The sequence below is a fragment of the Hypomesus transpacificus genome, chromosome 8 (genome assembly GCF_021917145.1).
Source record: "Hypomesus transpacificus isolate Combined female chromosome 8, fHypTra1, whole genome shotgun sequence".
Classification (NCBI taxonomy): Eukaryota; Metazoa; Chordata; class Actinopteri; order Osmeriformes; family Osmeridae; genus Hypomesus; species Hypomesus transpacificus.
In genome coordinates this window covers 3,225,462-3,240,891 of record NC_061067.1, presented here as the reverse complement: position 1 = coordinate 3,240,891, position 15,430 = coordinate 3,225,462, and the positions used below count along the sequence as shown (strand labels likewise).

The following is a 15,430-nucleotide window of genomic DNA, read 5'->3' as shown; positions in this document are numbered from 1 at the left end:
ATATAATAATACATAATATAGTCATAATATAGTATATTCAGTGTCTGTGTAAACTTACATGGCAAATAAACCAAATTCTGATTCTGATTATAATATCACCTGACACCACTTAATAGTAGGTTGGCCTATTCATTATATTTTTTTATGAAATACATGAGCAAATAAGTATCTCGCCACTGTTTTGTGATAAATACTTAAATAGAAATTAATTACAAATATATAAAATGAGTGACGTTTATAAAGTAGGCCGTCCTATATCGCAATTTTACACATACAGTTTTTCATTTCACATGAAGCCAATTTTCATAAAATATAGGCTAGGCTATAGCGTATAATACTTTAGTCTTTATTATGCATATAATGAAAAACATTCCGCGCAAAAGGTCCCCAACAACATGCCACTGACTGAGTCACTCGTGAAACTAACAGGCGATCCAGGCAGTTCGACAGACAGCAATTGGGGGCCTTAACGTTTTAACTCACACATGCGCATGAAGAAAATTCTCTTTCTCGGTGGATACAATGGCGGACGCAGAGTAAGTGATTCATGCTCCGCTAAAATCTAAGACCATCTATTAATTTAGTTATCATCACGCATAATCTGCATCCAATATCACATGATAAGTTTGTCTGTCGCATAGTCAAGTTCTTATTTTTTTCAAAACATACAATATAGTACACCAAAACATCAGATGGAAGAGGCTAGGTTTCACGCCTATGAAGCGCATTTCATTTCCACGTTTTTAGTGAACCGTCTGGTTCAAAGCAACTGACAAACCCTATGTCTTTTGTGTTGGCTACAGGCTTTAATTTTGTGTATCTCACATTCAGTGTTAACAATACCAAGACTCAAGTTTCATACCTAGCTAGCTAAAATTAGCTGGGAAAGATATTGCCGACTGCTAACTTGTTGTTCAAGGCACTGCCATGCTAAGTAAGGTTTTCAGTGTCAACAGTCGAGCATGTATCTAATAAGCTGTTAACGTGGTGTCATGGTTTCTGATGGCAAGCTGTGTTTTGCGTTACCTTTGCAGGAAGAAGGTTCCGGCGGTCCCTGAGAGCCTTTTGAAAAGGCGAAAGGCCTACGCTACCATGAAGGCCATGCGCATCAAGAAGTTGCTGGCTGACAAAAAGGTACAAAAGCCAATGTAACATTGTAAATGTTAGTTGAAATGAATGCTAAAAAACTTGCCTGGAATGTAAGATTAGATTTGGTAGTAGTTGCTCTAACATGATTCTTTAACCAGTCTCGCAAAGTGACCAGGAAACTCATCTACAAGAGGGCTGAGATGTATCACAAGGAGTACAGGGAGATGTACAGGCGCGAGATTCGCCTGTCCCGTACAGCCCGCAAAGTTGGGAACTACTATGTCCCAGCTGAGCCCAAACTGGCCTTTGTCATCAGAATCAGAGGGTAAGTCGAGTATTCAGTCCAGTGCCAAGTAACTCTGCTTTGTGGTTAATGATGCTGAATCTTTTTTCCCCATCTTATCGACTATGGTGAAACTGAACTGAAATATAAGCCAATTGATCTGAAACCACTCAGCTGTCACTTGTGTTCTGTGAAGTAGGATTGAATGGAGTCGTAACTCTTTCTGTCTTGTGCTCCCAGTATCAACGGAGTCAGCCCCAAGGTCCGCAAAGTCCTCCAGCTCCTCCGTCTTCGCCAGATCTTCAACGGCGTGTTCGTCAAGCTGAACAAGGCTTCCATCAACATGTTGAGGATTGCTGAGCCTTACATTGCTTGGGGGTAAGGTGGACTTAACTGTTGTGTGAGACAAGACTGGATATGATGCTGGTACCTGGAGTTGTGTGTTGATGTGGTTAATGATGCTGAATCTTTTTTCCCCATCTTATCGACCATGGTGAGAAATCTGAAAATTTAAGCCAATTTGTCTGAAACCGCATCACACACACAGTGCTGGATAAATAGAAATCAGTGTGGAAACATCAATAGCCTTTTATCTTATGACGGGTCTGAAGTTGTTGGGTGAACCCGTCCCAGACTGAATAGATTTTGGGTGAGGACAGATGTTGATAAGCTGCCAGTTAGAACTGGCCTGTTGGATCAGTGTGTACAATCTGTCATTCAACTGACTGCTGTGTGTGTGTGTGCTTGTGCTGCCCCTGATGTAACCATGTGACCTGTGTCTCAGGTACCCCAACCTGAAGTCAGTGCGTGAGCTGATCTACAAGCGTGGTCATGGCAGGATGACAAAGCAGCGCATCGCCCTCACTGACAACGCGCTGGTGGAGAAGGCTCTCGGTATGGATGCTTCACTACTACTACTGGGGGGGGGGGGGAGCTTTAACCACTAAGTGGGTAAATGTCCCATATGGTGAAAAAGACCATGTGTTATCAGAAGTCTGGAGATGTCCACGTGTGTCAACATGCATTTCATTCAACTCAGAAGTATCACTAAACTGGCAATGCGTGTTTTTTTCTTCTCAGGCAAATACGGCATCATCTGTGTCGAGGACCTGATCCATGAGATCTACACAGTTGGTAAGAACTTCAAGCCCGCCAACAACTTCCTGTGGCCCTTCAAGCTGTCGTCCCCCCGTGGTGGCATGAACAAGAAGACCACTCACTTTGTGGAGGGAGGAGATGCTGGGAACAGGGAGGACCAGATCAACAGACTGGTCAGGAGGATGAACTAGGCCACGGTGAGAACGGAGCACACCACACTTGTAGAATCAGAATGGGATTTATTCGCCATGAAAGTTTGTACAGACATGGAATTTCCTCTGGCAGGAAGGTGCATACAATAAAGATATAGGAACCAAATTTTTTAATATGTGGACTATCTATACTAAGGGTACACAGTGTTTCCCACAGATTAGAAAGCTATATGTGGGGGGGGGGGGGGGGGGGTGTTGTTTCATGTCAGACCGGGGGGGGGGGGGTCGAAATAATTCACAAAATCAATCAACAACAACAAACAAATAATTTCTGCATATGCAGGTAGCGACGCTGCATACAGGGTGCTAAATAACTATTTAACTGGTCGGCTCCATGACGCCGGGTAAGTAGCTAGCTCTTGAAACTTCTCACCAAAACAACGAAGGGGAACCTTCGATTAAGACATGTCCGTCGGTACCTAGCGAAAAGTAGCCTCAACTTTCCTAGACCTTTAGCTACGGCACTAATGCTGAAGGCTCGCTGATGTAGCTGTCGGTCTCACTAGAACGGCGTATGCATCGTTGCTAACGTGTGCTGACGTAGTGACTGTGTGTGTGTGTGAGAAAGAAGCGTGCGTGAAAGAGACGGAGGGAGAGCAGGGAAAGGAAATGCAGCTGAACGAATACGCTGCGTGTTTTTACCTAAATAGCGAAAAAAAAAAATGTTTACGAAACGCAATGTGTGGCGGCCGGTGTTGATTCTGTGGCGCACCGCCACAAATTAGTCTGTGTGGGAAACACTGGGTACATAAACTAGCAGTTTTAAGTGGGATTAGAATTAAATAAATGTACAATAAAATAAAAAATTGTTCCATCGAAATGGAAATGTAGTCCAGGATGGGTTTCTGTATATTTAGTCATTTAGCAGACACTCTTATCCAGAGCAACTTTTGTAGCGTATTTTGTTGCCATCATACTATGCATTATTTTGGCCTCAAAATAAGCCAGCATGCCATGTTCTAATTGTGACCACATTTAATATTTGCTTTCACTTAAAACACATATTTTTTCTCTTACAGAATTTTCACGGATTTCTGATGTCTGGAATAAAACATTTAAAGAAACTCATGTATATGTGTCTTGTTTGTCTATAAAGGTGACATGATTCAAGTACTGGTAGTTTGTGTTTTTAAAACTCATAGCCATTCCCTCATGTTCTGTTAGATGACAGTGGTGCCATCTAGTGTGTGTTGCTGGAAGTCCAGTTGGAACACGTGAAAATATTTAATCGAGATTTTTATTGTGTACATTTTGTTCTACACAAAGTTCTCAAGCTTGTATCTGTTTATACTAGTGGTAAGGAATCCACCATTGACATACGTATATAATAACTTACTGCCTGTTTACCTAGTAACCTTGACCTAGTTTGCATCCATTTTTGAAAATCATGAGCCTGGAATTACCAGTGCAAAATTGAGATCGACAGAAGGACAAGATGGTCAACTAACTCAGTTATTGACAATTTCCACGAAGAAATTCTGACAAGTCGTGGAGTGTGTGTAGTCTGTTGTCATAGCAACAGTCTGACATTCGGTAGTGGACGCCTAGCTAGCTTTTCCCGCTACTGTAGCTAGCGGGCAAACAAGGTATAGTTTAGGTCGATTTTGGTGAATATGAACTCTCATTGGCTATTTGGATCTTGATAACCTGACAGGCAGCCATGTATAGCTTCATTAGCCCAAAGCTGTTAACAGGACAGGCTGTAGTAGGGTCGTTATCTACCGACTGTGACAAGGTCTATTCAGAGGCCAGCCTGCGGTACACGCTTCCCGGTCCACTTGCTGCGGTCGACCACACTCCTAGTTCAACTTTCGGAGCCCGCTCAAGTATGAGAATACCTGCAGGAAGACCGCCCGGAGTCAAGCCAAACAATCAGTCATTCAGGAGAAAGTGCCTTGGAATTCAGGACAGTAAGTAAGCAGGGTGTGCTGGCATGATTGATGGGGTGTTGTTGCAGTGAAACAAGCTACGCCACCGCTACCTTAAATGGTATTCATTCACATAATGGCCACGTAAATTGCCTGCTGTTGTATCAACTGTACCCATTTTAATTGTAGGTTCAAGGAACGGAAAAACAGTGGATTACAACTGTATATTAGAGGGGTGAGCAAATCAAGAGCTACATGAGACACTGGAGGGAAATGATCCCAATGTTATTTGCGGATGTCTCCATTTGTTCATTTTATTGTTTTAATGTGTTTGGAATACTCAGGTCAACTTTCATAGGGAGAGGTGGCACCTCTTTAGCCAGATTAGATTCAGATAACAATGGCGAGACTCCCACCTGTGGAAGACGCTTTCTGTTTGATAAGAAGTGGAAAAATGACGAGATGTGTCCCAAGTATGAATTAAGAGGTTTGTATCTCACTTATGCATTATCGTCTCATTTAGATGCGGCGGTGTGTATAAAATTGCTGTGTCACAAGGATGTTGCGCGCTTCATAGGCAATAACAATGCCTTCTCAAATACTGCCACTAGATGACACTCTCAGCACATTGCAATTTAGGCAGCCATCCTAAACACAGCACATACATCCTAAATACACAACCTGTATTTCCCCTAGTTAAAATCCTTGTCTAGGGTCCTTCCAAAAGCGTGCCCAAACGCATGCTTCTGAAACATCCTTTTAATGACTTAACTTATCTTTAGTTAGGGACAACACCGATTCTATAGGCTCTTATTCCTAAATCAGAAACGTGTGATGTACAACCCGTACAAACGTAACTACCTCAGTAGACACATCTTAGGTAGTAAGTCAGGTGGCTGAGCGGGTAGAGCATCGGGCTTGTCATCTGAAAGTTGCCAGTTCGATTTCCGTCCGGTTTACATGAAGTTGTGTCCTTGGGCAAGGCACTTCACCCTACTTGCCTCTGGGAGAATGTCCCTGTACTTACTGTAAGTCGCTCTGGATAAGAGCGTCTGCTTAATGACTAAATGTAAGTCACATCTGTCTCTTGTGGTCTGCCTCCAGACGAGAGGTTCCTCAGATCCAGTGGGTTTATCCCCCCTCTGCCACGGGACTACCAGGTGCACAGGTCTGGCAACCTCAACCGATACTCCAGCCTCAAGGAGAGGTCCCTCGGCCCCAGTCGGCCCCTCACCCTTGGGTAAGCAGCCCATTATGTGTCACAAGGATGGATGCTTCATGTTTTGGCTGCTTGCAATGTTTGGGACTACCTCGTTGTTATGATCAGTGACCTATGCTCTTTTGTAAAGCTCTCTCTTGGAAGTCGCTTTGGATAAAAACGTCTGCTAAATGCATAAATGTAAATGTAAATTATGAATAGTTTGGCCTTTCCATCAAGCAAGCGGCCCCCAACTGTACTGTCCATAATATGCCTCACTTGGGGCACTGTGTAAGATTAACAGTTTGATGGTGTCAATGGACAGTAGAAGAAAAGGAGAGGCAAACTTCAACAGCCTGATAGAAATGTACAGGACTTTTCCCACAATTTGCCAGTTGTTTGAACTTCCAGATAATTACCTCTGTGGATTATCTTTGAGTGTGTGTGTGTGTGTGTGGGGGGGGGGGGGGCAAATTGTTCTTATATAAGCAATAGCTAAATATATTGTTCTGCTTTCTACCCAACAGATGCTATGAGGGATATGATCTTACTTCTGGTCCAGCCATTTTATTACCATCTGCCATCTCTCTGACCGGGAGACACTCATTATCCATCGATGGCTGCAAACACAGGTATAAGTATAATACCCTTACTGTGTTTTTCATTTGCACAGAAATTGGTCCTAGTCTGTCAGTAACCATCTGCCCTTTTCATTCTTTCCTCACAGACCAAGAGTCGGAAATCGAACTTGCAGCTTATTCACCATAGGAGCTCATCATAAAAGTAAGCATTGCCTGACCTCAGAAACCCCCTGCCCTCATGAGACTAAACATCTGCCCTGACATGTTTAGTTGGCTGTGGGCTTAACCTGTTTGAGCAAACACCTCTGTGAAGCAGAAGGTACAAGTCTACACTCTGGCTCAGAAGGAATCCTGCATATTTACATGTTATATTTTATTCATTTAGCAGATGCTTTTGTTCAAAGCAACATACAGATTGTCCATATAGAAAGTATAGCAGAACATCAAGGATCAGAAGTGCATAATCCTACAGTATTTTGGTGGTCAGTCAAGGAACAGTATGTTATATATGTTCAGGTGCAATTGACATGGATTTAGAACTAACAAACACAAGTTCCCCTGGAGTTCTCCACAGCTCAGTTGTACTCATTGTTCTATAATGTACGCTAACTTAAACCTTACTTTCTATTCCCTGTGTTCAACCTAACCACACATATAGCCAAGTCTGCATTTTTGCTGTCTATCTCTACTGTGTTACAGACACATTTAGCCTGGCCCTTTTACGAAATGGATATTGCTGCTGCAGGTGTGTTTGATGCGTGCTGTCGTGGTGTCTGTAGGTGTTCTCTCTGCGTGTCTACCAGCCCAGACATACCCAGACCCTGTGAGCGGAGCAGCAGCCTCCTTTATCCAGCGTCTGTCAGAGATCTCCTATCTGGAGGGGGAGACGAGCCGACAAGAGAAGATCAAGAAGCTGAAGAAAAGCAGAAAACAGGAGTCCTGACCCGAACTCACACTATGTGGGTCAGGTGTCATTCTGAACCCACACTTAGTGCCAAAGCCCTGTGAACAAAATAAAACGACTTCTAGGAAACCAAGGTGGTTGTTTTGCTGTTGTAGCTAATGTACCTTAATAGGTTGTTGCCGCCATGATTTATGAGTATGCTGTTCAAGGTTGAAAATGGATTCCTGGCCAGTTTTTCTCTTGTGTCTGGTGATATGTCTTCCGTTGATACATTACATGAAATGGATCAACTCTGCAATGACGTGAACTCTTTCATTCATGTGTTACTGCATACTTTAATGTATGGTTTGGTCAGTGTTGATTTTACATTCCAATATTATATATTTTCTGGGTCTGTCAACTTTTTTTAAAATGTTGACTAGTGTTTTCTGTAATGTCAGATAGTATTGGGACAAACAATTGAGTTTTTGAATATACTTAACTTACAAAAGAAGTATAGCTTTAAATGCTGTTTGTTTTTTCTTCTCAGAAATCAAGTAGTGCATGTGAAAGTGTTATGTCCAAAGTCTTCCTGAAAATAAATTATGTATTTTTTTGCAACTTGTCTGTGTCTATCATCAAGAAAATCTATTAATTTGGCGTCCATGCATTTCAGTTAGATTTGCAAAATAATCTCAGTGTCAAACTTCTGCATTCCATATCCACAGTAAGGACACCAGCTTCTTTCCTCACGAGCATGGAATGTGCTCTGTTCCCACCAAGTACATTGTTGCCTTGCAATCAAAGCGGGACATTTTGAGTACCTAAACAGTGTTGATCATTGTCTTGAACAATGGGTGTACTGATAGTCAGGGTTCCTGCGAGGTCTTAAACGGTCTAAAATTCAGAATTTTACGGGGGGGGTTTGACCCCCCTAATTAAGACTTGGACCCTCCTGAGTTGGCTAGAGACTCCCACCGGGAGAATCCCTACACCCAACTAACCACAATGTTGCAACGTCACTGGGCTTTTTAATATAACATAAAGGGACTGTTTTATAGCAGCATTAATGTATTTGGCTTTTTATGACAAACTTTAACAATGTATCGAACCCTTATTCCTCTTATTTTCCCACTCGGACGAATATTAGTATTGCCTATAACAACGATCAAGAGCTTGCTCGCTCTTATTCACCCCGTTATTTCTAAGACACAACACTGCACCTATGAGAGAGAGTAAGTCTGAACATCTGAATATTCAAAACCCTGTTTCGCGTAAACATCAGGTGGACAGATTATTTACATCATGTCCAAACGACTGGTCGCGATTCCCGCGACTCTCCTTGATTCCAGGCGTGTGGCGCTGTGCGCGTCTCTCTGATCCGGGAGGGGGGCCTAGAAGGGAGGACGGACCACGACTGTCAAATGTTTATTGTCAAATATAAGAAAACAATACAAAGGATATAAAACCTAATCTCCTTGACCGGGGGCGACTTGAAAAATAACAAAACGCCTAGTGCCACAAATTCAACAGTGTCAAACTGAGGGAAGAGGGTTGGGAGGGAGGGTAATTGACAGTCATGAAGATCCCAAAACCCACACCTGGCATCAGTGTAGACACAGACATGACCTGGGGCCTTGAGGTGCTGAAATAGATGGTGATTACTGAATCACAAACACTATACAAAATCCTGTCAGTGAGTCAGACAGGTCTCTCTCTAGAAGAGCATTGAGAGAGGGACTGTGTTTAGTCCAGGATAAAGCTAATGTCTATGTCGATACAATCAAATAGCAATACGGAATCATCAATCCAGGCTGATTTTGCAGGTTCCTCTTTCATTTGCTGTCTTTTTATACTTCATATTTTACTTGGATAAAGATCAGTCTGTCTCAGATGAAGGCCAACAAATGCCTACTGTTAGATATTCAGGGTGGAGCATTTATGGTTGACCCCCAATAAAATCTGTTTCTGTTTGGCATCATGACAAGGCACATAGAATGGATGTCTCAATCAGATACAGAGATGGGAAGCAAGTACTTTGTTACTGTACTCAAGTAGATTGTTATGGTATCAGGCTCAAGATGCACTTGTTCAGGGAGTACAACGGTACTTAGGAATGGTTTGCTTGACCCAATGTTAGTTTCCTCAAGGATCACAATGACTCTTGCTTAGAGACTCGTTGCTCTTGTTGGTTAGTGGTAACTGATTTAAATTGCTGTACTCCCTGTTAAATATTTTATTTGGCTGTTGCTTGCTTTTCCACAGGTACACTTGCAGTACCTTGTTGCTACACTGTTATTATGTTGTTATTACACTGTTGTTATACTGTTGTTACATTATTATTACACTGTTATGTAATTATGACACTGTTGTTACACTGTTGTTACACTGTTATTATGTTGATAATACACTGTTGTCAGTAAATTGTTGTTTCACTATCATTACACTTTGATTACACTGTTGTTACACAGATACACAAACTGTCTGACACTGCTCAGTTTTGCTTTAGTCCAATTATAAATGAGGAAAGAGTGAGAGAAATCCTGTTGGAAATATCAAGGGATTTAACTAGCTTTCTTACTGTGTATCAATGAAGTCACAGACTGGGAGATCAAATAGTCTAAAACAGATTGTATTGGTAGTGTTTGAATGGTAGATTTCAACTTACATTTCAAGTTTCATTTGAGTTTGATTAATGTCAGTCTCTGCTCCTGTCCTGTAAGGTGTGTGTTTCAGGGCTATGCTCTGACCTAGAAACAGAGAGCCACCCCCTTATTCAGACAGAGTGAAGGGGCTGGATTCACTCTCAAGTGGAGTCTGGGTCTCTCTGCTCTCACTGGGGTCGTTCGTCCTTTCATGTGTAGTCAAACAAAATGACCTGGAACAAACAGTCAACAATGAGTCCTTTAATAAAAGCTGCTCTGGGACATGCCCACCAGTGGTTTATCATTTCATCCCTGCGCTGCGAAGCTGGATGGCTGCTGGGAGGGTCTAAGACTTTTATGATTTAGTTTCGTCCTTTCCCATGCTCTAAGCCAATGTCATAACAACATGGTACGGTTTTACTGCAAATCATGACTACAGCTAAAATGTTAAGACTTATTACCTGTTTAGAAATATTTCTATGTGCGTGTTATGCAAGCTAAAATAATACTGTTGTTCCACATATCCTAGAGTGCAGACAGAGGATCCCCTCATACTGTAATCTTACTTAAACATGCCGACCGCTATCTTTACTCTGCATGTCAAGATTTTTACTCAGCATGTAAAGATAAACAGTGTCAAACTCCATTTTGTAACTTTCCACTCCAAACTGAAGATGTAGTTTTCCACTCCAAGACACGCACACACACACACATGCGCAAGAACATTAGGATAAAAGGAGACTGACAGTTCCTCAGACTTCAGACAGTTCTGTACCGCCATTGACTTGTCTCCTTGCTGCATGCTGCAAGAAATAAACTGCCTTGACTGCCGGTGACTGTGCACTACTTCATAAAATATTTTTCTGACAACCAAGTCAATTGTGAAACTCTTAGCTGGCCAAACATTTCTCCCTTTATAACACCTTGTTATAACACCTTTATAAAAACCTGTTCATTGCAGTCAGACTGTATTTCCAAACTGACCCTAGCATGGGAAGAGAAGCCAAGCTGGGTTTCACCTGACTTGATGTTTTGCCAGTCTTCTTTCCAATCAGCAGGGATCTGAGAATGCAGCCTGTCCTCCTGCCAAATCCTATCTTTGCCAACCGGGAGTATGAAAAGGGCCCCAACTTGGGCTAAAAGGTGAGTGTTGGCTAAGGTTGGGTTAGGCCACCATCCCCTTAACGATTAGGAGGCTCACAGTGTTACTTTTATCTTTCCTTACCAACAGATTATATCTCTGGCATCTCTGACAAACGTGGGACGTGCTGCACAAAAATGTTCCATGCTCACCTCTTTTTCTCTGGCTCTGTTGACAGGATTTCACAGAGAAAAACAACAGACCAGTAAAAATTCTTCACCAATAAGGGGCATAACTTATCGCCTGACTGTTGACTGTGTTGTCTCTCCAGTTGTGAAACGAGTCTGAACTCCTTCAATGGTCTTGTAAAGAGGTTGTTACACAGTGATCAAAAGCAAATAACGGAACAAATAAGGTACAAGTGGTAAAGGCTGCTCGCTGCCAGCCCATTGGTGAGCTCTATGTGTTGAAGAAGGCCACTGAGGGGTCAAGCCTTTGTCCTTGCTCATAAAGAGAGGTGATCTCAATGCTTTGGGAACATGGGGTCACCTCACAATGTTTCTTCACAGGTGTCTTTTCCTTCCTTTTGAGAGTTTTTGCTTTAAAAAAAACTTCACTTGGGTTAAGTTGTTTGATGACTTCTTTTTCATTTCATTTTGCAGATCTTTCCAGCAGCTGCAAAGTTCTGTGCTGCTCTTAAAGATCTGTCATCATCAGGTATGAAAGTACAAGTTAGTCTGACTGAGGTGATGTCTGTTCGGCAGCAACAAACAAGCAGAGGCATGAGTAAAGTGCGAGCAAATGACATAGCAAATTCTCTCTGCATCGTTTAATGATTATCTTAATGTTTGCATCTACAGTTGCTGGTTGTAGATTTATACTCTTACAACATGGGATGGATAAGTGGTTCTGATCTTGGCAGAGCCTTTGTCAGTTTCATTAACACACGTGCACGCGCACACACAAACACACCTAAGGGAATGAGCTATGACTTGGCTAATGCCCTCTATCCCCCCTGAGTGAGAGTTATAGTGTGATAGGTGATGGATGTGTCCATACTCTCTAATTAAACCCTGAGATGAGCACCATCACTCCCCCTCCTAAAAGACTGGGGTCACGCTCCCCTCTGCCTCCATCCACTCCCCACAGCACATGTTTCAGCTGTCCATCCAGGAACACGCTCATGCCAGCATGATGATTTACATACGTGTTAATGGCGGGTGGGGTGAGGGACGCAGCGGGGCCACATCGCAGGCGGAGGACCGACCTTCATCACCGCCTCCATTCTCCTCCTCATCCTCGCTGTCTTTATCATCACCCTTCTCCACGGGGGCCAAGGTGACTTGCTGGTTGGCAGCGCCTCATCAGCCTCTTGGACTGATGTGAAACATGGAGGTGTCCTTCTGCAGGTGAAGGGGCTCCCATCCATTACACACCTGACAGCCATTTCTGCTAATTAATGATGCCTCGTTAGAGGGCTGACTCATCATGTCAGCTGAGTGGAGAGTTGGAGAGGCAGGATCAGGGGATCACAAGTCGACCAGGTACAGTGTGATGGTATCTCTGAGCTAACAGATACATGCCATTTGTCCGTTAATAACCCTGGAACATGAATTAGGGGTGTGCAGCAGCAGTACACTCGTCTAATTAACCGAAATGATTAATTCATGGAAATGTGGATGTGACATGAGACATTGATTGATGGCGAGGATGTCCAGGATCCTTCACAGCTGTGGTTGTCCTCTCTCTGTCTCTGTGTCTGTGTCTGTGTCTGTGTCTGTGTCTGTGTCTGTGTCTGTGTCTGTGTCTGTGTCTGTGTCTGTGTCTGTGTCTGTGTCTGTGTCTGTGTCTGTGTCTGTGTCTGTGTCTGTCTGTCTCTCTCTCTCTCTCTCTCTCTCTCTCTCTCTCTCTCTCTCTCTCTCTCTCTCTCTCTCTCTCTCTCTCTCTCTCTCTCTCTCTCTCTCTCTCTCTCTCTCTGTCTTTCTCTCTCTGTCTCTCTCTCTGTCTCTGTCTCTCTCTCTCTGTCTCTCTCTCTCTCTCCCTCTCTCTCTCCCTCTCTGTCTCTCTCTCTGTCTCTCTCTCTTTCTGCACAGTTTACACACAGTTACACACAGTTTTACCAAAACAGATTAGACACATTTAAAAGAAAAATTACAAGGAAAAAAAACCCCACATGTATATACACACATGGAAATATGATGACTGCATAAACTGCTTGATGACTTGCTTGAAACTGTGAGCAGAGGAGTGCAGACTGGGAGAGACAGACAGCAGTAAATTCTCCAGATAAGGTCGGACAAAGAACTTCATTCAAAACACAGCCACACAGCTGAAGCCATCAGGAAAAATAAATATATTTAATTAAATAATCCATGCCTCTAAATCTTACTGACTGGTCAAACATTTGTAAATGCCTCGTAACTCATGTTTTGGATTTGACAGTGAGGAGTGCTGTATGCATGCTGTTGTGAGGAGAAGTCACATTTTCATGTGACTTGAATAGAGGGTAGAGAGAGATGGAGAAGGAGAGAGAGAGAAAGAAATAGAGAGAGTGAAAGAGAGAGAAAGAGATTGAGTGAGAGAGAGAGAGAGAGAGAGAGAGAGGAGAGAGAGAGAGAGATAGAAAGAAAGAAAGAAAGAGGAGGAGAGAAGCAAGCCAGTGCTGATGGTCAGCGATCATGCTGTCACATCACCGTGACAACAAGTATCGGAAACAAACAGGTCAAACCCACATCCATTGGTGAGTAAAGTATTTGTCCCCATAGCGGCCCAGGCCAGCGGTTACCATGGAGACCAGAACTGTTTCGGATTCCCCATGCAGACAAGATTGACCTGGGAACAACTCCACTGTCTCCTCGACTCCTGCACAAGAGCCTGAGGCATGCTGTTCACTATCACTTTGTGCTCTGCTCCTCCAGCCCCCCCCCCCCACCCTTCTCCTGTTCCTCTCATATTCCTCCACGTTCCTGGAAGCGTCATTTACATGACAGGAAGTGTGAGCCTAACATCGAGGAGATCATGTGATGCGGTGCAATGCACAGCACTCTGCTTGATACCAATACCTTGCACTGTCTTTGATGTCACATGAAAATCCACAGCAGAGCTGACACAGGCCTCTGGGAAAGTCTCCTGTTTCATCAATGATTTAGATCATGTGCGTATGCCTGACCAAACCCAGTCAGAACAGATAAAAGGTGTGTTTATGTGTGTACGAGAGAGAGAGAAGTAGGGAGAGTGAGAAAGCAAGGGTGTGCATGCTTTTCACCTAACAGGATACATGAGACTTAGGTTGTCTGCAGTGAATGCTTAACCATCCACATGCTCACTCGATCACATACCAACACACACAATAACACAAATGTACACGCACAAAGCATCACAGGTATTTTCTCATACAAGGGCAGGATGTCAAGGGTGAGAGGCTTGTCAGGCTAAAACACACAGTCTTTGATGTGCATTTCTAACATGCCTTTACTTCGCAAACCCTCTCAGACTTTGATACAGTTGGAATTCCCAGTCAGCAAGCATTGTTTGGACCAAATGAATAATTTCCAACAAGTTCACTTTGTATATTTATCTTAAACTACAAAAGCAGTGTTTCAAAAAAAAAATCTGTTGCAGCTTTATACAATAGAAAACCACACATAACAATTTCCAGACACCTGTGTCAATATTTGATCATAGAGGGTGGTTTGAATAGATAAGTTATCCACTGCCTGATGTTGTCTCATTGTCAAATTCCTTTTACACTCCCTTTTTTCATGGGTCAGATAAACTCAATAAAATATTCTCACAACACAACTCGGAACAATGTACAAGAAAACATCAAGACACACTATCCATTCTTCAAGAGGTCACACTGGTCTGAGTAGGCTGGCTGAGGTCTATCTGCCTGCTTGATGGTGATGAAGGAGGCTATTAACGCTGCTTGACCAACCTACTCTTTGACGCGAAGGAGAATCAAAGGATAGGAGAGAGATGGTCAGTAGGAGAGGGGCCAGAAGTGGCCATCTCCCCCTCTTCAAACATCTCCTGGGTTCACGTGCAACAGGGGGGGCTTAACCCTGACTGGACCCAGCTGGGCGTGGCTTCCTATCAGTCACAAGCTCCTCCAGAGCGCAGGAGTGGAGGCCTAATAGAAAGCACTGCTCACTCATCCAGGGCCCCTGTACACACTACATCTGCACTATATCAATAATCTGACTGTCAGGATTGGAGATACATTTTGATTTGAAGGGGACTCCAATTGATGATGGAACATTTTAATGTAATTTAAATGTATCCAATACAAACATAAGGCTGGCACAAATTCTTTCGCAAGCACACCTCTTGCAACTTAACAGCTTTCACTGTCAAACCTTGTAGAAGTTGTGCTACTGCAGCTATGAAGCATCACATCCACTAAATCACAGTGAAGTCACCTGATCAGGCAAAGATTCCCAGTGGGACGGGTGCTGACAGTGACCCGGTGTAGGCACAAATCCACATTTAA

General features: G+C 43.1%; 2 protein-coding genes and 2 non-coding genes across 4 annotated transcripts; all 4 read left to right on the top strand.

Moving 5' to 3' along the window:
- Positions 1-443: 443 nt before the first annotated feature.
- On the top strand, positions 444-3,746 carry rpl7 (ribosomal protein L7). Its single transcript, XM_047023727.1, has 7 exons — positions 444-536; positions 1,035-1,134; positions 1,248-1,414; positions 1,613-1,750; positions 2,157-2,266; positions 2,453-2,667; positions 3,702-3,746. Exons 1-6 carry the CDS (start codon positions 523-525, stop codon positions 2,659-2,661), a joined length of 738 nt encoding a protein of 245 aa, XP_046879683.1. The 5' UTR covers positions 444-522; the 3' UTR covers positions 2,662-2,667; positions 3,702-3,746.
- On the top strand, positions 1,453-1,545 carry LOC124470571. The gene has a single exon (XR_006956435.1). It is a non-coding gene; the product is annotated as a small nucleolar SNORD12/SNORD106 (small nucleolar RNA).
- LOC124470570 lies at positions 1,818-1,909 on the top strand. The gene has a single exon (XR_006956434.1). It is a non-coding gene; the product is annotated as a small nucleolar SNORD12/SNORD106 (small nucleolar RNA).
- Positions 3,747-4,052: 306 nt separating the features above from the next.
- On the top strand, positions 4,053-7,789 carry si:ch211-171b20.3. The gene is made up of 7 exons (XM_047023994.1): positions 4,053-4,592; positions 4,740-4,785; positions 4,895-5,037; positions 5,655-5,790; positions 6,276-6,380; positions 6,476-6,531; positions 7,109-7,789. The coding sequence occupies exons 1-7, from the start codon at positions 4,343-4,345 to the stop codon at positions 7,270-7,272; spliced, it is 900 nt and encodes a 299-aa protein (XP_046879950.1). The 5' UTR covers positions 4,053-4,342; the 3' UTR covers positions 7,273-7,789.
- The last annotated feature ends 7,641 nt before the right edge of the window (positions 7,790-15,430 follow it).

What these genes read in the sequence shown, in the direction of transcription:
- rpl7 (XM_047023727.1), top strand. An exon ending in TTTGTCATCAGAATCAGAGG is followed by an intron (nt 1,415 to 1,612) that starts GTAAGTCGAGTA and finishes TTGTGCTCCCAG; the next exon opens with TATCAACGGAGTCAGCCCCA. An exon ending in GAGCCTTACATTGCTTGGGG is followed by an intron (nt 1,751 to 2,156) that starts GTAAGGTGGACT and finishes CCTGTGTCTCAG; the next exon opens with GTACCCCAACCTGAAGTCAG.
- si:ch211-171b20.3 (XM_047023994.1), top strand. Translation starts at nt 4,343, where the DNA reads ATGTATAGCTTCATTAGCCCAAAGCTGTTAACAGGACAGGCTGTAGTA. An exon ending in GTGCCTTGGAATTCAGGACA is followed by an intron (nt 4,593 to 4,739) that starts GTAAGTAAGCAG and finishes TTTTAATTGTAG; the next exon opens with GTTCAAGGAACGGAAAAACA. An exon ending in AGTCGGCCCCTCACCCTTGG is followed by an intron (nt 5,791 to 6,275) that starts GTAAGCAGCCCA and finishes TCTACCCAACAG; the next exon opens with ATGCTATGAGGGATATGATC.